This window comes from Pristiophorus japonicus, chromosome 8 (genome assembly GCF_044704955.1).
Source record: "Pristiophorus japonicus isolate sPriJap1 chromosome 8, sPriJap1.hap1, whole genome shotgun sequence".
Lineage (NCBI taxonomy): Eukaryota > Metazoa > Chordata > Chondrichthyes > Pristiophoridae > Pristiophorus > Pristiophorus japonicus.
The window spans coordinates 111,526,742-111,550,832 of NC_091984.1; the positions used below are offsets into that span (position 1 = coordinate 111,526,742).

The 24,091-nt window shown below is 40.7% G+C and overlaps 1 protein-coding gene across 6 annotated transcripts in view; it reads left to right on the forward strand.

The window, feature by feature from the left end:
• dennd1b (DENN/MADD domain containing 1B) overlaps positions 1–24,091 on the forward strand; it is a 303,998-nt gene that overhangs the window by 107,197 nt on the left and 172,710 nt on the right. For 4 of the 6 annotated variants that reach the window (XM_070887322.1, XM_070887317.1, XM_070887318.1 and 1 more), the window contains exons 4-5: positions 17,770–17,819; positions 19,533–19,652. The exons of the other annotated variants lie outside the window; for them this stretch is intronic. In XM_070887322.1, the coding sequence (XP_070743423.1) occupies positions 17,770–17,819; positions 19,533–19,652 (170 nt within the window). The remainder of the gene's footprint in view (positions 1–17,769; positions 17,820–19,532; positions 19,653–24,091) is intronic. 6 annotated transcript variants of the gene reach the window in all.

A 24,091-nucleotide genomic window follows, 5' to 3' on the forward strand; every position in this document is an offset into this window, starting at 1 on the left:
CTTTTGACAAGGTCCCACACAAGATTGTTGTGCAAAATTAAAGCACATGGTATTGGGGGTAATAGAAACATAGAAACATAGAAAATAGGTGCAGGAGCAGGCCCTTCGAACCTGCACCGCCATTCAATGAGTTCATGGCTGAACATGCAACTTCAGTACCCCATTCCTGCTTTCTCACCATACCCCTTGATCCCCCTAGTAGTAAGGACTAAATCTAACTCCTTTTTGAATATATTTAGTGAATTAGCCTCAACAACTTTCTGTGGTAGAGAATTCCACAGGTTCACCACTCTCTGGGTGAAGAAGTTTCTCCTCATCTCGGTCCTAAATGGCTTACCCTTATCCTTAGACTGTGACCCCCTGGTTCTGGACTTCCCCAACATTGGGAACATTCTTCCTGCATCTAACCTGTCTAAATCCATCAGAATTTTAAACGTTTCTATGAGGTCCCCTCTCATTCTTCTGAACTCCAGTGAATACAAGCCCAGTTGATCCAGTCTTTCTTGATAGGTCAGTCCCGCCATCCCGAGAATCAGTCTGGTGAACCTTCGCTGCACTCCCTCAATAGCAAGAATGTCCTTCCTCAGGTTAGGAGACCAAATCTGTACACAATACTCCAGATGTGGCCTCACCAAGGCCATGTACAACTGCAGCAACACCTCCCTGTACTCAAATCCCCTCGCTATGAAGGCCAACATGCCATTTGCTTTCTTAACCGCCTGCTGCACCTGCATGCCAACCTTCAATGACTGATGTACCATGACACCCAGGTCTCTTTGCACCTCCCCTTTTCCTAATCTGTCACCATTCAGATAATAGTCTGTCTCTCTGTTTTTACCACCAAAGTGGATAACCTCACATTTATTCACATTATACTTCATCTGCCATGCATTTGCCCACTCACCTAACCTATCCAAGTCGCTCTACAGCCTCATAGCATCCTCCTCACAGCTCGCACTGCCACCCAACTTTGTGTCATCCGCAAATTTGGAGATACTACATTTAATCCCCCTCGTCCAAATCATTAATGTACAATGTAAACAGCTGGGACCCCAGCACAGAACCTTGCGGTATCCCACTAGTCACCGCCTGCCATTCTGAAAAGTACCCATTACTCTTTGCTTCCTGTCTGACAACCAGTTCTCAATCCATGTCAGCACACTACCCCCAATCTCATGTGCTTTAACTTTGCACATTAATCTCTTGTGTGGGACCTTGTCGAAAGCCTTCTGAAAGTCCAAATATACCACATCAACTGGTTCTCCCTTGTCCACTCTACTGGAAACATCCTCAAAAAATTCCAGAAGACTTGTCAAGCATGATTTCCCTTTCACAAATCCATGCTGACTTGGACCTATCATGTCACCTCTTTCCAAATGCACTGCTATGACACCCTTAATAATTGATTCCATCATTTTACCCACTACCGATGTCAGGCTGACCGGTCTATAATTCCCTGTTTTCTCTCTCCCTCCTTTTTTAAAAAGTGGGGTTACACTGGCTACCCTCCACTCGATAGGAACTGATCCAGAGTCAATGGAATGTTGGAAAATGACTGTCAATGCATCCGCTATTTCCAAGGCCACCTCCTTAAGTACTCTGAGATGCAGTCCATCAGGCCCTGGGGATTTATCGGCCTTCAATCCCATCAATTTCCCCAACACAATTTCTCGACTAATAAGGATTTCCCTCAGTTCCTCCTTCTTACTAGACCCTCTGACCCCTTTTCTATCCGGAAGGTTGTTTGTATCCTCCTTAGTGAATACCGAACCAAAGTACTTGTTCAATTGGTCCGCCATTTCTTTGTTCCCCGTTATGACTTCCCCTGATTCTGACTGCAGGGGACCTACATTTGTCTTTACTAACCTTTTTCTCTTTACATATCTATAGAAACTTTTGCAATCCGTCTTAATGTTCCCTGCAAGCTTCTTCTCGTACTCCATTTTCCCTGCCCTAATCAAACCCCTTTGTCCTCCTCTGCTGAGTTCTAAATTTCTCCCAGTCTCCGGGTTCGCTGCTATTTCTGGCCAATTTGTATGCCACTTCCTTGGCTTGAATACTATCCCTGATTTCGCTTGATAGCCACGGTTGAGCCACCTTCCCTTTTTTATTTTTACGCCAGACAGGAATGTACAATTGTTGTAGTTCATCCATGCGGTCTCTAAATGTCTGCCATTGCCCGTCCACAGTCAACCCCTTAAGTATCATTTGCCAATCTATCCTAGCCAATTCACGCCTCATACCTTCAAAGTTAGCCTTCTTTAAGTTCTGGACCATGGTCTCTGAATTAACTGTTTCATTCTCCATCCTAATGCAGAATTCCACCATATTATGGTCACTCTTCCCCAAGGGGCCTCGCACAACAAGATTGCTAATTAATCCTCTCATTACACATCACCCAGTCTAAGATGGCATCCCCCCTAGTTGGTTCCTCGACATATTGGTCTAGAAAACCATCCCTTATGCACTCCAGGAAATCCTCCTCCACCGTATTGCTTCCAGTTTGGTTAGCCCAATCTATGTGCATATTAAAGTCACCCATTATAACTGCTGCACCCTTATTGCATGCACCCCTAATTTCCTGTTTGATGCCCTCCCCAACATCACTACTACTGTTTGGAGGTCTGCACACAACTCCCACTAACGTTTTTTGCCCTTTGGTGTTCTGCAACTCTACCCATATAGATTCCACATCATCCAAGCTAATGTCCTTCCTAACTATTGCATTAATCTCCTCTTTAACCAGCAATGCTACCCCACCTCCTTTTCCTTTTATTCTATCCTTCCTGAATGTTGAATACCCCTGGATGTTGAGTTCCCAGCCCTGATCATCCTGGAGCCACGTCTCTGTAATCCCAATCACATCATAATGTATTGACGTGGATAGAGAACTGGTTGGCAGATAGGAAGCAGAGAGTCGGGATAAATGGGTCCTTTTCAGAATGGCAGGCAGTGACTAGTGGAGTGCCGCAGGGCTCAGTGCTGGGACCCCAGCTCTTTACAATATGCATCAATGATTTAGATGAAGGAATTGAGTGTAATATCTCCAAGTTTGCAGATGAGACTAAGCTGGGTGGCGGTGTGAGCTGTGAGGAGGATGCTAAGAGGCTGCAGGGTGACTTGGACAGGTTAGGTGAGTGGGCAAATGCATGGCAGATGCAGTATAATGTGGATAAATGTGAGGTTATTCACTTTGGTGGCAAAAACATGAAGGCGGAAAATTGTCTGAATGGCGTCAGATTTGGAAAAGTGGAGGTGCAACAAGACCTGGGTGTCATGGTACATCAGTCATTGAAGGTTGGCATGCAGGTGCAGCAGGTGGTGAAGAAGGCAAATGGCATGCTGGCCTGCATAGCAGGAGGATTTGAGTATAGGAGTAGGAGCAAGGAGGTCTTACTGCAGTTGTGCAGGACCTTGGTGAGGCCGAACCAGAATATTGCGTTCAGTTTTAGTCTCCTAATTCAATGAAGGACATTCTTGCTATTGAGGGAGTGCAGCGAAGGTTCACCAGACTGCTTTCCGGGATGGCAGGACTGACATATGAGGCGAGACTGGATCGACTGGGCCTGTATTCACTGGAGTTTCGAAGAATGAGAGGGGATCTCATAGAAACATATAAAATTCTGACGGGACTGGGCAGGTTCGGTGCAGGAAGAATGTTCCTGATGTTGGGGAAGTCCAGAACCAGGGGTCACAGTCTAAGGATAAAGGGTAAGCCATGTAGGACTGAGATGAGGAGAAACTTCTTCACTCAGAGTTGTTAACCTGTGGAATTCTCTACCACAGAGAGTTGATGCCAGTTCGTTACATATAATCAAGAGGGAGTTAAACATAGCCCTTGGGGCTAAAGGGATCAAGGGGTATGGAGAGAAAGCAGGAAAGAGGTACTGAGGTGAATGATCAGCCATGATCTTATTGAATGGTGGTGCAGGCTCGAAGGGCCAAAGGGCCGAATGGCCTACTCCTGCACCTATTTTCTATGTTTAACAAAGTACAGTTACTGGAACTATACAAAGAGTAACACCAGCGCAAGAAAATACTGGGTTTTATCTTCTGTTTCCTGGTTCTAAAAACTACAAGACAGTTGATGTTCATAGTGGAATAAAGTTGCCAAATTCCTCGAAAAGAAACAGTTCAAGATAGTCATGCTTCTACTTTTTTTGCGCCTCCCAGGAGATCACATGTCTCCAGTTGGAGTGGAGTGTAGAATGTTGCGGTACAAGGGGTGTTGTCGTTGTGTGGGGCAGACTGGTTGGGCCTGATGCTCTTTACCTTTCCGCCATTATTCATAAGTTTATATATAACTTTCAGGGCTGCTAACTGAGGGCCGTGTGGCTCTTTGTCGGCCGGCATGGACACGATGGGCTGAAATGGCCTCCTTCGCTGTCGATTTCTATGTTTCTACTTAACATCAAATCACTGCACCCCGGGGACTGCCTTCAGCTGTGCACCCCAAGGATGCATTTTTCATATTGGAATTACAAAATTCCACAGAAAATATTCAAGTTCAACCTGAAGGAATTCATTATCCGTGCAATGTACTCCTTGAGACTGTAACAACAAACAACCAAGAGGTGGTATGCATTGGCTAAGTTTGTTTTTTCAGAGCACAACATTCTCTGGTTTGGAGCTGCAGCCTGTGTTCCCCCATTTCTTGTATTGTTTACCCAATGACTTCCTTCTGCACTGGGACACTCATCTTGGCATGGGTGGCTGTGGGATTTGTATCCAGTCGTCCTAATGATTCAGCTCCTAGCAAATAAACACAGCCTGTCTTTAACGTGCTTCAATTCCCAACAAATGTGTCCATACCAACTCACAGAGAATGGATAAGACAACGTCACCGCCTATGTTGTCACAATTTAGCACATTAGTGTCAGTAATCTCTCGGAAAAATTGCATTAAGCCAATATCCTTGAGTGTTGTGTGGTACAGTTCTTGTGTGATACTCTGAATTCAACGGCTCAGGTTTCTCCCACAACTAATACTGATGACATTGACAGTCGTGTGGTGCAAAAGCAGAGTATCAATGCCACCTGCACTACCCTGACGGCATAGTTTCTGGCATTAATGCAGTTGAAATGTCAATTATCACCGCTCTACATTTCAGCACTTGTAGAACTTGGTGGTTAGATGTTTTCAGCTGGCGCAGGATTCAACATCACAAATTAATTCTCTCTCTTATGCCCAACCAGCTTTTCTCATTTCTGTGAAATACTGTTAGGTTGAGATGTACATCAAAGACAACAGGGCAATAGTCTTTGATGATTTAACAATCCTTTGAAGAGAGAAGTTTTTGTATGCTTTATGGCTTCCTCCATTTTCCCTCCTAGTACGATTCTTCACAAGTTCCAAGTGGAGGAAACCGTCATTATTTTTGTTCCCCTCTATTGGTCACAGAGGACCTCGCTTTTTTTTCTCTCTCTCGCAGTAACAGGATCCCGTATGGAAGATATTCAGAGTGAATGTACAGAGCTTCAGTTAATGACAGGACAGTCGGCTAGGAGCATTTTGATATATTGGTTATGACAACACTCCATGCATCCAAAACTGCCTCATCCATCAAAATTGTAATGCTGAATGGATGAAGCTTGATTATTTGTGCTGAGAGCATAACTGTGTAGACTCATGTATTGTGACCTGTTATTTGACCAAGAATTGCCCCCCAGCTTGTTGAGTTCATGCTGCTGTGACACATCTCCTGCATTTGCTTAGAATGTCTTCCTCGTTTATTTACTTTTAGAATAATAAACTGTTGTGTGCAGAGTTGATTTGGAGCATCATTGGAAAAATACATTTTTCGTTCAGTGAAATTCTTTTTATTGCAGCATTCACTGAGGTTTTATAATAGGAAATTTTTGCTTAATCAGCTGCACGCGTTGATTCAGCCTTTCTAGACAAATTGGAATTGCCATCATACAACTGACAGGGAGGAAGAGGAGGAGAAAAGTACTGTTGTCAGGCACTGTCCATTTTTACTCTCCACTTGCTTGGATGAGTACAGCTGCAACAGCACTCAAAAAGCTCACACCGTCCAAGACAAAGCAGCCCGCTTGATCAGCACCTTATCCGCTAGTCTAAATGTCCACCCTCTCCACCACCAGCGTACCGTAATGCAGTGTGCACTATCTACAGGATGTATGGCAGCAACTCACCAAGACCTTTTTGTCAGCACCTCCACCACCTAGAAGGACAGTGACAGCAGGTGCATGGGAACACCATCACTTCCCAAGTTTCCCTCCCAGTCACACGCCATCCTGATTTGGACATATATCACCGTACCTTCATCGCTGGATCAAAATCCTGGAAACTGCTTACCCAATAGCATTGCGGGAGTACCTACCCCACAAACATGGCAGCAGTACAGGTTGGTGGCCCACCACAACTTCTTGGGGCAACTTGGAATGGGCAACAAATGCCGGATTGCCAGCGACACCCATATTTTGAGAATTTTTTTTTAAAAAGAACTTTATAAATGCTCATGTAAGGTATCTTCTCCCCACTCTGTTTATATAAAGACTCATTCTAGTCACCAACATTGTTTTGAAGTAAACAATATCTGCTGTGTTCTGGTATTGGTCCACCAAAGCTTGTATTTGCTTCTTCCATTTTGAATTCTAGTTGATGTCAGCTTTTCATTTCCACCTTTGAATGTGATGTGTACTTCTGAGTGTACAACTTGACTGATGCCTGAGACTTAAATTTGATGAAAAGCAAATTGATAAAAGTTCCTGTGAGCTTAAGTTTCTTTGAGTTTGGCTCAAAATGATCCCTTTGCAAGCCAACATTCCAGGATGAGGAATTAGTGCCTGCACTTGTCAGTGATGGATCCATTTAATCTTATTTTGAATATAGATGGGGAATTTCTTGGACTTTATCTGATATATCTGAAGATTTGTCTGCTGCCACATGTTTTTCCTTTTTTTAAAGAAAATCTAAATGCATGGGTATTGAATATTAGCTACTTGTTTAGGTGAAGTAAAATAATTTTGCTTGTTTTGTTGGGACTTAAGGTAAACCCATTAATAAACAGATTAGCAAAAATGATCTATTTGTGTTGGTCAGGGGCAGGGTACAAGTTGTTGAGGAAAAGTAAAGTCTACACTTGTTCAATGTCTGATGAAGCTGCCATCTCCTTTATCTCACTCCATTTTGTGAAGGGCACAGCACACTTGTCATTTCCCAAAGTTGGCAAGTTTTAAGTAAGTATGGGATAAGCACTTGTATTTTATTATTACATGTATGAAAGTTTCATAATCAACTGTAGCATGTATTAGAAGTCACAAATTGTGCTGTGGTCATGGTTACTAACTAGAGGTGCTGTAATCCAGACTGGATGCACCTTTTGGTGAAAATTCCTTAAAATCTGCCAATTGATTTTTCTACCTGTTATTCTTAATAGGATAATCTCCTATACTAACTTATACTACAAATTAATTCTGTATATTTGTGACCCCTAAACACACACATATGCAACTTTTATAAATAGCAAACGTCGCATTTATACTTTTCAAACTTGTTGGGGCACATGCCCATTTCACACACAGGAGATATTTGAACAGTGTCAGCTGTGGCTCAGTGGGGAGAACTCTCACCTCTGAGTCAAGTTTGTGGGTTCAAGACCCACTCCAGGAACTTGTAGCACAAAAAATCTAAGCTGACACTCCAGTGCAGTGCTGAGGGAGCGCTGCACTGTTGGAGGTGCTGTCTTTCGGATGAGATGTTAAACCGATGTCGCATCTGTTCTCTCAAGTGGATGTAAAAGATCCCATGGCAATATTTTGAAGATCAGGGGTGTTATCCCCGGTGTTCTGGCCAATATTTATCCCTTAATCAATATAACAAAAAAACAGATTCTCTGGTCATTATGAGAGCTTGCTTTTGTGCAAATTGGCTGCCATGTTTTCTACATTACAATGGTGACTACGCTCCAAAAGTGATTAATTGGCTGTAAGCGCTTTGAGACATCCAGTGGTCGTGAAAGGCGCTATATAAATGCAAGTCTTTCTTTCAGTTAACCAAATGATCCCTCCAATGTTGCAATTATTTTGAAAAATTACACATTTTAGAAGAATTTTGACTGACAAATGTTGTCACTATATTAAAGTATTTATTACACTGGGAGGTCATAATTGGTCTTGTGCATGGAGAATGATGAATGTTTATAGCATAGGCCTTACAAAGATATATCATTTTTTGTGTATCACTTGAAATAAATCCTATGAAGATTGACTCAAGTGTCTGAAATCCATCTTGAATTTCAACACATGAAGAGGTTTCCAGAGATAAAAGTATGCTAGCTACATTTTTTGACATTCGAATTTTGTTTTTGACGATCACTTGTGCCTGTTTATAAAATGATGTGTCTCAGCACACCACAAAACACACTCGAAAGATCATATTAGAACGAGAGGTGTTATCAATTTGTTTTGGGTCTTTTTCTAGGATCTTCTATTCATCTTCAGTTTTGCTTCAACTTGTGAAACATGCCAATGTTAGGTGGTTTATTTTCTTTTTATTTAGTTGAACTTCAAAAGATGATCCATGTTAATATGCAAAATTGTTGTGGTCAATGTTGAAGGTCAAAAAACTGGCCAGATATCAATAGTATTTACAACCCACTATCCCAAAATGCAAACCTACTTGCCTGCTGAAATACTTTTGATAAAAGTTGCAGAAGAAACATGAAATGTGATGAGACAAGTTTTTTAAAAATAAATCTGTGTTCGGAAGGATCAGTATTTTAAAAGCACTTTCTGACTGTGCTCTTCACAGATAGAATGATGGTGCTACCAGTTTAGATTTTGAACTTGAAATGACATCCCAGTTTCTTGCATGAATATTAAGTGTTAGCAGATCAAAAACACATACCAAGCTGAAATTATGCATTTATAATTTTTATTGAGCATTGAGTCTGTGACCTGGATTGGCAGCAGTAAATGCAGAGGCTGTGAATATTTTGGGATGACCAAAAGTTACAATTTATAACTTACTTTTAGAATATCTTCATTAAAGCATCCTCCACATATCATAGAAGTAAGGTCAAATTGATAACAAGTAGACACGCGGGATACATGGTCTCCTTTGAGGAATTTTTGACGTGATGGATGGTGGCCCAGCAACTCCTCTTCCTGTGTAGATAAACAAGTTTCCCTGGGCAGACTAATCTGTTCTTTCCCCGCCGCCCCCGTTGTTTCAGCTACTCCCACTGGTCATTCTTGAATACGAAGTCATCAACTTGCTTCTGAAATTATTTTCCATCATCTTGTATTCTCTTCATTTCGGATTCTGTGATTCAAGATTCAGATTCTGTGAAGAAGATGGGTGAATTTCTTTTTAAAATCCACTCAATGCATGACATACACTTAAGCCTTCACTATTGATGATGGTTGTGATCACTGCCTTAGATTCTTGTTCTCCCAAGTATCAAAATACCTGGTATTTTTTGCTGCAACCTGCTGGGCTTGGTTTCAGTGGTGAGAAACCGCCCCCAAGATAGAATCTGTTAGTGAGTCCCAGTTGGTGATTTGGTGCTGTTAGCCACCCCCTATAATTAATATCATAGTACCCATTAGATAGAATACTTGATGATGCTTTTTGAGGATGTTTCCAGTAGAGTGGACAAGGGAGAACCAGTTGATGTGGTGTATTTGGACTTTCAGAAGGCTTTCGACAAGGTCCCACACAAGAGATTAATGTGCAAAGTTAAAGCACATGGGATTGGGGGTAGTGTGCTGACGTGGATTGAGAACTGGTTGGCAGACAGGAAGCAAAGAGTAGGAGTAAATGGGTACTTTTCAGAATGGCAGGCAGTGACTGGTGGGGTACCGCAAGGTTCTGTGCTGGGGCCCCAGCTGTTTACATTGTACATTAATGATTTAGACGAGGGGATTAAATGTAGTATCTCCAAATTTGCGTTTGACACTAAATTAGGTGGCAGTGTGAGCTGCGAGGAGGATGCTATGAGGCTGCAGAGTGACTTGGTAAGGTTAGGTGAGTGGGCAAATGCATGGCAGATGAAGTATAATGTGGATAAATGTGAGGTTATCCACTTTGGTGGTAAAGCAGAGAGACAGACTATTATCTGAATGGTGACAGATTAGGAAAAGGGGAGGTGCAACGAGACCTGGGTGTCATGGTACATCAGTCATTGAAGGTTGGCATGCAGGTACACCAGGCGGTTCAGAAAGCAAATGGCATGTTGGCCTTGTTAGCGAGGGGATTTGAGTACAGGGGCAGGGAGGTGTTACTACAGTTGTACAGGGCCTTGGTGAGGCCACACCTGGAGTATTGTGTACAGTTTTGGTCTCCTAACTTGAGGAAGGACGTTCTTGCTATTGAGGGAGTGCAGCGAAGGTTCACCAGACTGAATCCCGGGATGGCGGGACTGGCATATCAAGAAAGACTGGATCAACTGGGCTTGTATTCACTGGAGTTCAGAAGAATGAGAGGGGACCTCATAGAAACGTTTAAAATTCTGACGGGTTTAGACAGGTTAGATGCAGGAAGAATGTTCCCAATGTTGGGGAAGTCCAGAACCGGGTGTCAAAGTCTAAGGGTAAGGGGTAAGCCATTTAGGACCAAGATGAGGAGAAACTTCTTCACCCAGAGAGTGGTGAACCTGTGGAATTCTCTACCACAGAAAGTTGTTGAGGCCAATTCACTAAATATATTCAAAAAGGAGTTAGATATAGTCCTTACTACTCGGGGGATCAAGGGGTATGGCGAGAAAGCAGGAATGGGGTACTGAAGTTGCATGTTCAGCCATGAACTCATTGAATGGCGGTGCAGGCTCGAAGGGCCGAATGGCCTACACCTGCACCTATTTTCTATGTTTCTATGATAAAAGCAGCGGGTGGCCCATAGCCTTGGACAACAACAGAGAAAGCTGTCTAGACTTGTCATTGTGAATTCTTTGGAAGGAAGAGGTACAGGTACTTCGTGACTTTTGGATGTAAATTGTGCCTTGTCTTGCTGTTGTCATTTTTAACAAAAAAAGTGCTCCGCCTCCGTGATATGGCTATACAGTCATGGTGCATATGCAAGTTAGGAGTGCTACTATGGAAAGATTTTGACCTGCCCAAAGGGCAGCTTTCCAAACTGCTATCGCTGTGTTCAGACCCATCAGGATCAGATGGCTACTTTTCAGGCTGTCAACTATTGCTGCCAAAATGACATGGGCCAAGACCAATTTATTTATTCTTTTGCTACCCTTAAGGCCCGAGTTTGGTGAAACCTAAGTTCCGCCCAAGTATCGTCCAAAGGACAGCTAAGATCCTGACTGTACTTTTGGCGGAAGTTTCGTGAAACAATGTGGGAAAAACCACCCGGTGGAAAAAGGGCCTTACATGCCGATTCTGGGTGGCAGAGGGCGGTAGCTCCCATTTTGGGCAGCAAATGTGATCCTCGGCAAAGTATCGCTGAGGATAGAGTTGGGCCCAGGGAGGGGGGAATGGCAAAATTAAAAAATTTTCAAAACAATAAAAAAAACGAACAGAAATCCTTCAGAGGCCCCCATCGACCTAAATTCCTGCAAAAGAAAAGAAGTGTACTAACCTTTTTTTGTCGGTCTTCATACTTGCTGTTCAGGTGAGACCTGCCTCCACGAGGTGATCTCTTCTGCTGCTGGAGCGGAGGACCACCTGGACCAAATTGGGAACTCAGCAGGCGGAAGGACTTTTGTGGGCGTTGCACACCAGCAGATGGTCCCTAGTGGTCTTCTCTCCCCGCCGGCGTGAGGAACTGACCAAACTCGCTTGGAGGGGAGAGTGCCCAAAAAATATCGAGACTGCTGAGAAAACTCAGCGGCACGATGACAAAATTGGGCCCTTAATGTCTGAAAACTTATTTGGATCCTGGGATAGCATGGAAGATGGTAACACTTTGGCGCTGGAGGTTTAGTTGGAACCTGCAATCATTTGTCATGTATAGCATGAGATTTGCCTCTTCCCGTGTTTTAAGCCAAAGCTAGCATGAGGATCCTCCCAGTAAGGCCCACACCCAGTTCTAGTGAAAAGTCTAAGTGACGTGTGCTATTCTTCACCTTCTGAGAAAGGCATCTGATATGCAATCCAAATAACTGAAATTGTAGAGTTGCTAAGACTTTGTGCCAGCTACATTCGAACTTGAATAGTCTGTTACTATATATATTGTTTATAATAATAGGCAACTCAAGCTCCAGCCAAGGACCTTTCCTTCCCTTCATTGGTAGAAAACCCTTTTCTGGGCATTTTACTCCAGTAGTAGACAGGGGTTAGTAACCTGGATTTTAACGTGATGTATGATGTCTCGAACATTTTGAATTGTTAGGTTTTCTTGGTGTTTCATGTTTGGAAGTGCAGTTCATTTGGAATTGGTTCTTGGGCTGCAGTTGCCAACAAATACTCGGCTTTTCTTGGGAAGATTGCAAGGAACAGACCAAATCCTTGCAATATATGATATGGCAAGGCATAAGTCAACTCCAGGTCTTTAGGCACAGCTTTTAAAGATAGCAAGCTCTGTATGTGCATCAGCCCTTCAGTTGCCAATGGTGATATGATTCCTTCCTGTCCAACCAGGAAATGGAGTGGAAGCTGACTGCCTTTGATAGTTTGACTCCCAGTGATGAGATACTACAGCATATGCATCCACTAAAGAGACCACAGAGCAGGTTTGCATACTACCTTTCAACTGGGGTTCCCAAAATTCATGGAACTGACCACTTGGCTGAATCTGGGAGCTCTAGTTGTAGAACTGGGAACTGAAATGACCACTCTAACCTAGTGGAATGTCAAATCGACAATAAGTCAAGGAAAGCCCACAATCTCTTCTTTCCTTGTTAGATGATTTGGTTTATCATAGTAGATTGGAGAGACTGCAAAAACAGCAGTGCAGTATTTTCTCCATTTCCTTGTCAACTATGAGAAATCTGATTTTGAGCCAAAGTATGACCTGATATTTCATAAGTGTTTTCATCCGCAACCAGTCAATATCTTACCACGGTTTCTGTTTCATCTAGAAACCAGGAGGGTGCATTTTCAGTCACTTTGCCAGCATGCATTTTGGATTGGTCATTGGTGTTAATCACTCCAATGAACCACCTTGGTCCAACAATTAGAAACATAGAAATTTACAGCGCAGAAGGAGGCCATTCCAGCCCATCGTGTCTGTGCCGGCTGACAAAGAGCCACACGGCCCTTGGTCATCAGCCCTAAAGGTTACATATAAACCTATGAACAATGACGGAAAGGCAAAGAGCACCCAGCCCAACCAATCCGCCTCACCACAACTGCGACGCCCCTTATACCAAAACATTCTGCACTCCACCCCAGCTGGAGCCATGTGAACTCCTGGGAGAGGCAAAAACCAGATTAAAAATCCAGGCCAATTTCGGGAGAAAAAATCTGGGAACATTCCTCTCCGACCCATCCAGGCGATTGATTCTTTGAAGTCAATCTTTCATGTGCCTATATGAAGAAATGATTAAATTGTTAATGATATCAAGAGCTGCAGGTTGAACCTCCCTTATCCAGAACTCCTTTATCCAGAACCACCCCTCGTCCAGGACCATTCCAGGCCACTGGGTGGCGCATGCGCAGAACTCCGACATGAACAAATTGAGGTCTTTTCTCGCTGCTGACTCCTGCAATCGCTGGCCTGACGCTGCCCAGTCTCCCCCAGTATCTATTTAATTGAAATGATTCTGTTTTCAATTTAACTTATTTCTTCCAACCCCTTCTTAGGATCAAAATTAGGTACTTTATACACTGTAGTGCTTTCCTTTAAACACTCTTGTTCTTGTGAACTAAAATTAATTGCAGTAATGACTGCTGTTCTGGTAATACTGATTTTTGCATATTACGGCTGGTTCTGCCATCCCAAAACTAAGTTCATCAAAATGGCAGGGCAGATGCATTCTGTGGGTTAGATTTAGTGTCAATTTATAGTCAACGAACACCAAATGTAGCCCAAAGTTCCTGTCATCTTGTGGATGAGAAACATTTGCCTAAGGTCAAGAGTCATTGAACTAGATCTTTATTTATGATGTCGGGCAACTTCAAAATAAGGTACTTTGTTCAGTATCCTCAATTTGGAATCATCCTTGTACTTGTACAAAATATTATAGTTTTGATTTATTGGCCAAAGATTATCTACAATTTGGCTGACCTTTTCAAACTTTGTGCCTTGCCTAATCTGAAAGGAGTCGCGCTCTCCCTCAAAGTTACTGATGCATAGACTCCTCCAGTATGCCAAGGCTGCTGTGGCAATGAAAAATGTTAGATTACCTACTTTGAAGGATTATCTTCATTCTCTTAAAGGAAGTAAGCCCCATTTACCAACATCTTTCAATCTGTATAGGGAGTCATTGTCAGTAGTTTTAATAGGCCCAATTTTGGCCATGGCTTGCATCAATTTTTTTTGGAGCAAGTTTTTTTCTGATGTAAGTTTTTAAAAAAAGCCATTTTCCACAAAAAATTTGCTCCAAAGTCAGGTAGGTACGATTTTTTTTTAGTTCAGTATTTTTTTTCAAACGGGGGCATTCCCAGAAACTTACGCCAGTTTTGGCCATTTATGCCACTTTGGCCAGCTAAAACTTACTCCAAATCGACTTCGGTCAGTGTATGTGATCAGCTCTGAAAAACATTGTGGGCAGTTAAGAATTCGGTGCAGGTTAGTACATTTAAAACACCAAGACTTACAAAGCACTAAATCTAAGCATTCAATAACAAATAAAAATACAAGGAAGCTGAGAGGACCTGCACCAAGACTTAAAAAGCACTAAACAAACCACAAAAAGTAATAAGCAATCAATCAATAACAAATAAAAAAAATAGAAGCTCTACCTTTATGCCAGAATCAAGTTTTTTTTTTAAAGTCTCCCCCTGCCCAATCAAAACACTCTTTCTCTCTTCCCTCCCCCCCCCCCCCCCCCCCCCCCAAATCAAAACTCTCAAGCACAACCATCACTAAATAAAAAATAAAACTGAAGTCCTACCTTGGCCCGGGAAGTCAGCGGGCTGGCCGGCCACTGCGGGAGGCCACTCGGCCGGGGATAGGGTGCAGCGAAGATCGGGGCGTCCCTTCGGCCGGGGATAGGGGCTGCGAGCTTCGGGTCCTGCTCACAGCCTGCAGGACATGCTGGGAGGGCAGGAGCATGCGTGCAGCTGCCGGCAGTGCTTTCTGCGCTGGCCTGTTGCTCCGCACCCCCACTTCATTAGCATGCCGGGACACCGGAGACTCGGCAGAGCGGGCAGGACGGGACCCCCTTTTTTCGGCACCGTTTCCAGCGCGCAAAGTCGATGCATTTAAGGTAAGTGTGCCGAAAAAAAGGGTTGGGGAAAATTGGGCCAGTGTGTATGCCATGTTTAGTTTTCATTTTTGTTGCTGCCTTTGTTTAATTTTTTTTTTTTAATTTGTCAACCCAAAAAAGCTGCCTTTATATTTCCAGTTAAACAATTGAGCCATACATCTATCATCTCTGTGCTATGGAGACTTTGATTTAAAAAAGAGACTGTATCCTCAGTTATTACCCCATTGACAAGCTGGGCATAACACTAGTTTGGATAATGTTTTCATTAATTGGTTTCTAAGCAAATATTTAAACCTTGCACTTAAGAAAACAAGTTTAAGAATTTGACCAATCACTGATGAAATAGATTTTGTGAACCCACTGTACCATTTTAAAATAATTGCAGGCCAACGCTGCTGTGCTAATACAGAGCAAGTCTCCAGTTAAACTGGTCAATAAAAGATCTGAAATGAATGTAATTGTGTGATACATGTCCTGGTGTACAGAGTAACTGTTCCTTTTGCCACAGCCATTAACTATAAGTGTTCACTACTGGCGTGGTCCTTGCGATCCACAGAGCCTGATTTTAAAGGTTTCCATGTACAGTATTTAATAAACTCAAGGTGCTGGATAGTGCCTTTTAATTAGCATGAGATCGAGCTGTGGAGATGATGCAGCGCGTCATTGATTGATGTAAGTAACCTCATCTATGCTGTCATGGGAGTCCCAGTCGTCAGCTGAGCTGGTCTGTCCCATAAGTGGTGCTAACAATTTTTGTCTGAACTGTTTTTGAGTCTATAGTCCTGCTGGCTGCATGAATTTGAAAGAGCATTGAGGTTTTTTAAAAAAAAACATTCTGCTTCCCCCTGAGGGATGCCTGTGCCAGTTGGGAAGCGAGTAGAAAGGTTGGGTTGCATTCTGAAGAAAAAGAGAGGAATTCTAAATAGTGGTGATCAGGTTTTGAACTGATCTCTATTGCTAAAATAGTTTGATATTCAGAGAACATTTGTTTCTGTTGAGTAATATTATTCGTCCCTGTTTCATCCATATAGAATGCAACTAATTAAGAAATGATTTAATTTGAATCTGTCCCGTTTTCTCTCAGTGGTAAATGTTCAGTTTATTTGGAAAACGGTGTATTTTATAAATGCCTTCAGATTAGCTTTGTCGTGTTAAACAATGAAATCCATGAGCAATTTTTGATGTATGTACTGTAATAGATAATATGAGGTGTATTTTCAGCCCGTGATCAAGTGAGAATTGATTACCACAGATCAAGTATAATTACACAGTCTAAACTAAAGTGTGGCCTAAAATTTATAAATCTGATAAATGTACACTGACCCATGAAACCATATATAATGCACTAGATTTGGGAATTGAAAGTCAAAGCAGAATGCAAAATAATGAAAAGTTGTGAAGGAGGACAGTTGTACAGTCAATGTAATTGCTGAGGATTTTTAAAGCCCACATCACAGGAATGAACTGCTTTGGCTGTAGTCGCATGTATTGTTCACTGAGCCACTCTGTTAAAGATCAGAGAATAAAATTTGTGTTTCATTTGAGCATCGCATCATCTTGCTCACACAATTGTCATGAAGTTAATTTTGATATAAATTGCGAGTTGTCAATAAATTAGAGCTAGAGGCAACCTTCACTGTTTAAAAATCCATCTTAAAGCAGTTCAAAGATTCCCCACTGTTCACTTGCCTAAAAACATTCCGTTTTTCACAATTGTATAAGGTAAAAAATTGCATCAACATATTTCAGTGTTATTACAAATTTGCACTAGTTTTATAGAAAAATATCAAATGACTTTTGAGGTTATTTAAGAGCTTGCAAATGAATAGCTGCTGCTATTGATTATGTCGTGTTTCATTGTTCTGTGCTTATATTAGGTTTACTAAAAACTAGATTTACTCAAGAATAGCATTCGAGATGAAATGCTTGTGTTAAAACATGTGGCGTATATATTTTCTTTGAAATTCAAATAAACCCACACAGTCTTTTTAGCATAATGACCGTGGTGTGTGTCTTTTAAATTTTTTTTTTTATTGCCACCATTTAATTTTTTTTCACAATTTGTATTGTCAGCACATGTTGCATCTGAAGCCCTTGTGTTGACTTAAAACTGGTGGCTAGTCTGTGGTGCATGTATCAGCAGACGTGGCTTACCCATATGGTGCAGTGCTGCTTGTAAAATCCATATGGTCCTGTTGAAGGAGATCCCAGTGGGGATGAGAGGGGGTGTTAATGCCCTTTAGGCCAAGCTATTCCCTCCTGGTGCTCCTTCGGCATTGTCAGTACAGTCTGCTGAAGCATAAATTTGATTCTTGTTAATAATCAATGAAGTTCATTGTGGTTGATTTATTTCAATACAGGAACAACTGTCTGTATGTGCTTTTGATTCAGAAGGTTAATCTCAGACTTTCTGTGGTAGATACAGTAGTGATTCAGATCCAAGTCCTGCGTGAGCCTAAAATTTTTATTATCATTCACAGGAAGTGCTGCAGACTGTGCCGAAGTTTTGCTTCCCTTTTGATGTTGAAAGGTACAGTATTGCGTGATAAAACAATCATAAGTTTTGTGCTGTGCTTTGAAATAGAGTGTAGTCCAATCTTGAAAGAAAACTTTCTAAAACCTCAGCATGGAGGAAAATTGAATTGTTGAGGTCTTTTAGAAAACAGCAGACTACGTGTACATGTGCCAGCTGATCACTTGATAATTGGACATACTCTTCTATTTAAAAAAAAAAAGCATTGATAAATCTTTCATTTTGAGAGACCTTCTCTGCAGTTAATGATGTGTTGGTGCCTTTTTTGCAGCAGCAGCAGCATTTGAAAATCTTAAGCCCCAGCATTGACCTTTTAACTGATGACATCTTCTTGAGTCTTCACACTTGAGTCTTCCAGCTTATTGTGAATATTTTTGTAAGCCTTTAAGAATGAGCTTTATGCTCTATTTGTTGGGGGTGGGGTTTAAATGTGTCTGCTTGAAGGTTTACAATATGCATGTAAAATTAGGCTCCATTGCTGCCATCCAGTGGTGTACTTATGGATACAATTTGATTTTGGAAGAAGCAAGTGCACCAACACAAATATCAACAGTCTCTGACTATAATTGTGGTGATTTTATTTTTCAACTTTTAAAGGAGCTGTAGGTTTTTTGACCCTATTCATTCAATGTACTTTTCCCCATCATCTGCCAATTTCACTCTTTCTTTCTCCTATTGCACGTACTGTCCTTAAGGCAGCAACTTGTGTTTGAATATGCTTCCATGAACAGCAACCCTCTGTTCCTGTTTTAAGAGATAAACATTATATTTCCTATTAATTGTTGCTATGCAACAAAATGCTTAATAAGAGATTAGCATGCATTGATTGCATAGGCTTATTTTTGTGAACAACAGATTTACGTTTGTTGTGTGGTTCTGAAAATATGGAAGTCGAAGCACTGAATTAAAACTAAACTGTCATTGTGATAATGTTTAAAGAGAGATTTTTTTAAGGTATGTAGAAGCCCAGCATATGGACAAGCATAATGATATCATGCACAAATTATATATGTTTCAAGGCTCTTTAGCTAATTATGTTGAATTTAAAACAAAGCGTCAAACTTTTTGCTCATATGACGATGGATGTTCCTTTTCAAAATTAAACACATAGCTTAACTTGGTAAATTCTAATGTTCGCTAAGAGAATCATGGATATGAAAAATTGTAAAATGAAGGAGGTTCACCCAAACACTTCTGCCGCTTGCTATCATAGGTTGTTCAAGTTGCGAGCAAAATACTGATATTATTGGTGTGCTAATTTGTAGGTTCATGTTGTATTTTTTAACTTAAGCTTTCATTTTGGCAGAAACCACAATTGATTAAAAATAATTTAAAAATAAATAATGCACCTCGGTATTTAACAATTGTTCCCCCTCCCCCTTTTTCTCTTTCCCCAAATCTTACGAAAATGCTTATTTATCTATCTGTCTGTCTTCAGTTCTGATGACGAATGCACAAACGAAAAGTCAGCAACCTATCTTCCCTTTATAGATGCTGATGAACCTGGTTATTTCTCACATTTTCTGTTTTTATTTTAGAATCCCAGCATTTCCTGTTTTTTATTATTCTTGTAACAAGATTTCAGTTTAGCCTTCCTCAGCCATTGTGGTTTGACATGTTGTGTTGCAGTTTTATTTCTTTTAAGATAGTTGACCCTCTGTCCATGAAAGTTTTATTTGCCAATTAATGTTTTTACATGGTCATTTTCAGGGTCTCTCAGAGTCAAGTGGGACAGCACTTTACTTTTGTGCTTACAGACATCGAAAGCAGACAGAGGTTCGGTTTCTGTCGCTTAACGTCAGGATATAAAGTCTGCATCTGTATCCTCAGGTATGTGGAATTAAAATAAATTCCATGCAGCATGTTCAAGTATACATAAAGGTATTGAAGTTCAATTGATGATCCAAACATTCAATCTATGCAGGAGACTGCAAGACTTTTGCTGGCAATCTTGATTTTGTGATTTTTGTTTGATTAATTGCTGTGCCCAGTCTTGATGAATATTTCTGTAAGGTTTTGTTAATGACATCTTGAATTCGTACTCTTAATTGTTTTCTTCACCTCTTCATTGCTTCTGTGTTGTCAGACTGCTTGTCCAACTTCTAGCTGTGGATGAGTCATCATTTCCTGTATTTCAACTCTTACCACAAACTATATTCCCTAGCCACTGATTTCATTTTGCTCCCTGGCCACTGTCTCTGGCTGAACCAGATTGTTGGCACTCTTGGCATTCGATTTGACCCTAAGTTGAGCTTCCAGCTCCATATCCTCTCCATTACAAAGCCCACCTACTTTTACCTTTTTAACTTAGCCAACCTCTGCTCCCACCTCAGCACATCTATCGCTGAAACCTTCATCCATGCGCTCGTCACCTCCAGATTTGACTCTCCTGGCAGGCCTCACATCTTCCACCCGTGTAAAGTTCCTCATCTAAAGCTTTGCTGCCCATATGCTATCCCACAAAAAGTCTAGTTCACCCAACAATCCTGTCCTCGCTGACCTACATTAGCCCCTGGTCCCCTAATCCCTGAAATTTAAAAGTGTCATTCTCATGTTTACATTCCTTCATGGCCTAATGCCTTACTACCTCTGTGACCTCCTCCATCCCTGAAACGCCTCCCACAAACTCTCCATTTCCATGACTTTAGCCTTTTGTGCATCTTGTTCTCTCTCTGCCCCAGTATTGGCAGCTGCCTGCAGCCCTTCTAGGTCTCATACTCTAGAATTCCTTCCCTAAACCCCTCCACCTCCCTCTCTTTTTTTCAGCTTCTTAAAACCCACCTCTTTGACCAAGCTCTTGGTCGGTCCTTTTAATATTTTCTTCTTCAGCTCAGCATTCAATTTTTTGATTACGTCTCTTTAAAGCACCTTGGGATGTTTTTCTAAATTAAAGACACGAAAAGTTGTTAGTAAGAAAATGATGATTATTAAATGGGGAAAAAAAAACTACAATTGTCAGATATCCAAAATTAAAACACAAATTGCTGTCTATCAGCATCTGAAGGAGAAAAGATTGAATGAGGTATTGGCTGTGGAGTCTTCAACATACCTTGGGTACTGCACCCGAAATGCTAACCTATCTCTTCTTTCAGTGCGGACTGACCAGCTTTGTATTTCCAGAATTTTTGGGAGCGTGTCGCTTTCCAACTTCCAGTTTTGCGAAAATTCAGTTTATAGGCACATCCAGCAACCTGTACAGTTGAAGTTATAGTTCTGTGCCATTTTTCTTTGGGTTTCATTTTCTTCATTTTCAACTCCATTACTGTGTGTCAAGTGGCTTGGCTTGTGGCTGTAGTTATCGTTTAGGCTCACATAACAATGAGGCTTTCTGAAGAAATTCTGTATCGTAATTGTTGACGCAAATTCGGATTTTCATCTGCTTTAACAGCAGCAGAGCAGAAGAGGTGGCAAAAATGCTGCTGCCTGACTGGCTGAAGCCCACCTGATCCACCTGAAGGGCAAATGAAATAGTACAACTCCTCAAAGAGCCTTTCCCAGTTCGTGGCAGTGTTTTTGAGCAATTTTAATTTCTAATAATTATCTTAATTGCTGGAGAAATTCTGTAGAGTTGAAATGCTGAAAAAGGCTTCACTATCTGTACAGGGCTTCAGTCACTCATGATGGAAGTCACCATATTTCTTCGGGTACCATTTTTAACCCCACTGCTGGTTGTTTGCATATCAAAACTAAAGCAACAAAATTGTCACATTGGCAGTGGCTAATCTGAGTGCCACAGTCACTGCTCTCTTTGGTTAGTGTGGATGGGTTGTAACTTTTTGTATAGTGTTGGTTTCGATCTTGATGCAGGATCAAGGTAATTTTGGCACTTTTCAGAGACACTGGAAATTATACATAATAATACAGAACTTGTCATTGTTTAAAAAATAGCTGTCTGTACATTGTATTTTACAATTACATTTAAGCCTCTAACTTGTCAACAGAATTCTTTTACCAGCTTCTGGTTCCTGCCTGCTTTATGTTGAGCATTTTATTTTAGATGTATTTCTCTATTTTCTGTTCTTGTAAGCTGGTTATTCCATCAGAAAACATACTTTTCTTGTACAAAAAACCTTAATAGCTGCAGTGTCAGGACAAAAGAATCTGTACTCTGTAAAATCTTTTTTTAGTTGCATCTGGCATTGAAGATTTCAGGATTCTGCTTTCTTAAGCATCTCTTGTTCCAGAGTATTATAATTTGGTTATAATTATATGATGTCCCAGTGTTCATTATCTAAGTATTTTGTTCTAGTAAATACTGCTGACAGATCAATCTACACAGCACAATCTAAAATAATCAATAGACTATGAGGTATATATTATTTTTGTTTGAGTCTAAAATACAGTATTTACTATACCTGAGTAACTGATTTTTACATTTTAAGTTAAAAAATATGCATTACATGAGGGACTGTTATACAAATCCTGAATTCTAAAGGACTTTTAAAATCAGTTTTTGTCAACTTCCACTAATAAATTCCTGGATTATTTTTTGGAGATGTATACATGTTGCATGCTCAATGTAAGCATGAGAGAGTTCAAGAGCCTTAATAATGACCACAGCTGTTGCTTGCAAAATCCATACACTGCAGGCAGTGATTGTAATATAGCATTTACAGCACAACTAAGTATTAGAAACTATTTCATATTTAGTCTGATTTTATATTAAACATTTGTGCTTCACACTTAATATCGTGGTGATATGTTACTTGAAACATGCACTTCAGTAGTCAACAATTTTGCTGTGCACAGTCCATTTACTAATACTATAAATGTATTTTATTGCTAAAATAGCTTGGCTGTATTTTAGTGACTTTGTACTACATTACTTTTGGAGCTGCTATTAAGGTGCACAAAACTGGTTCTGTGAACTGTGTAAATAACTGTGCCTTATTGGTCTCTTGTTTTCTTCAGGTATGATATTCAAAATAAATGCTAATATTTTTGCAGATATTCTCAGAATGTAACCTTGTGTTTGAGCTATAACAACTGAAAAACACATTTTTATAAAACGGCAATAAAAACTGACTGTAAAGATCCTTAGCAATCCTCTTTACACCCGGGAAAAAAACTATTATAATTGAAAATGTCTTTAACCAGATACTGTGGCTAGGAATCTGTGCATCTGTAAAATTTGCATCAATCCATGTGGCCTCAGATTTTTTTATTTTCAATTATTTGAATTTCATGTATGGCATTTCAAAATAGAAAACGGTTCCCATTGCCACATGAAAACCTTAAAATAAATGATATCCCTTAACTAAATGAAGGTCTCTGATTGTGGTCGGAGTAAGTATTTTCAGGTAATGCTATTTTTTAAAGACACTGTAAATCATTAAGCAGCTTTCTCAAACCATGAAGATTATGTTCTTGTGTGCAAGAAGTGTTTTTTGTTCCCTTTTTAATGGGAGTAATCAAAAATGATTTAAAAACTACAGCAATGATAGGACTTCAGGGATTTTGAGTTAGAGTTTCTCTATTTGTAAATCACAAACCTCGTTTTAATTGCATCTGATTTTAGCAGCTTGTGTAATAAATTTTGTCTGCTTGAGAGCATTTTCTTCAATATAAAAACATTTTAAGCATTGCACCATTAGAAAGACCTTCAAATATCATAAATTTTGTTCCAAGTAAGTAGTCCCCTTGAGTCTCAAAATTATTATTTAAGTGTGCTTTCTATGAAAGAGTTGCGGTACAGCCTGTACCAAGGCTGATGCACAGATTTACACCCAATGTTGAGTCACGTATTTGAGTTGTATTGTTGTGGGAAGGTGGCGCATGGAAGCTTTTCCTTTTGGGAAGGGAGGGGAAATTAGGAAAACTATCCGAGGGTAGAATTAAACATTTCTGGTTGGATGGAAAGAGTGGCAGTAGCATTCATACAGTCTGTAAGCAGTTCCCTTTCCAACCCTCTTTAGTGGAGATGGTGCCTGGGTGTGGGAGGACCTGGAAACGGAGGAAAATAAAATTGCTTTATTATTTTTTTTAAATGCAGTGATGGAAATGGTAAGGTAACTGTGCAGTGCATAGATGATGCTGAGGGATGGGTCATAAATGCCGGCCTCGACAGTGATACCGACATCCTGAGAATGAATTTTTAAAAAATCATTAGATTAGTGTTCATATTCTGTTGCATTATTTTTGTGCTGGAGACACCTAAATGAATAATTAGTTGAAAATAAAACCGATTAAAATCGTTGTGCATCACATATATACACATGAATCCAAGTTACTCTATGGTGGTCAATCAAGTTTTTTTCTGTTCAGTTTAA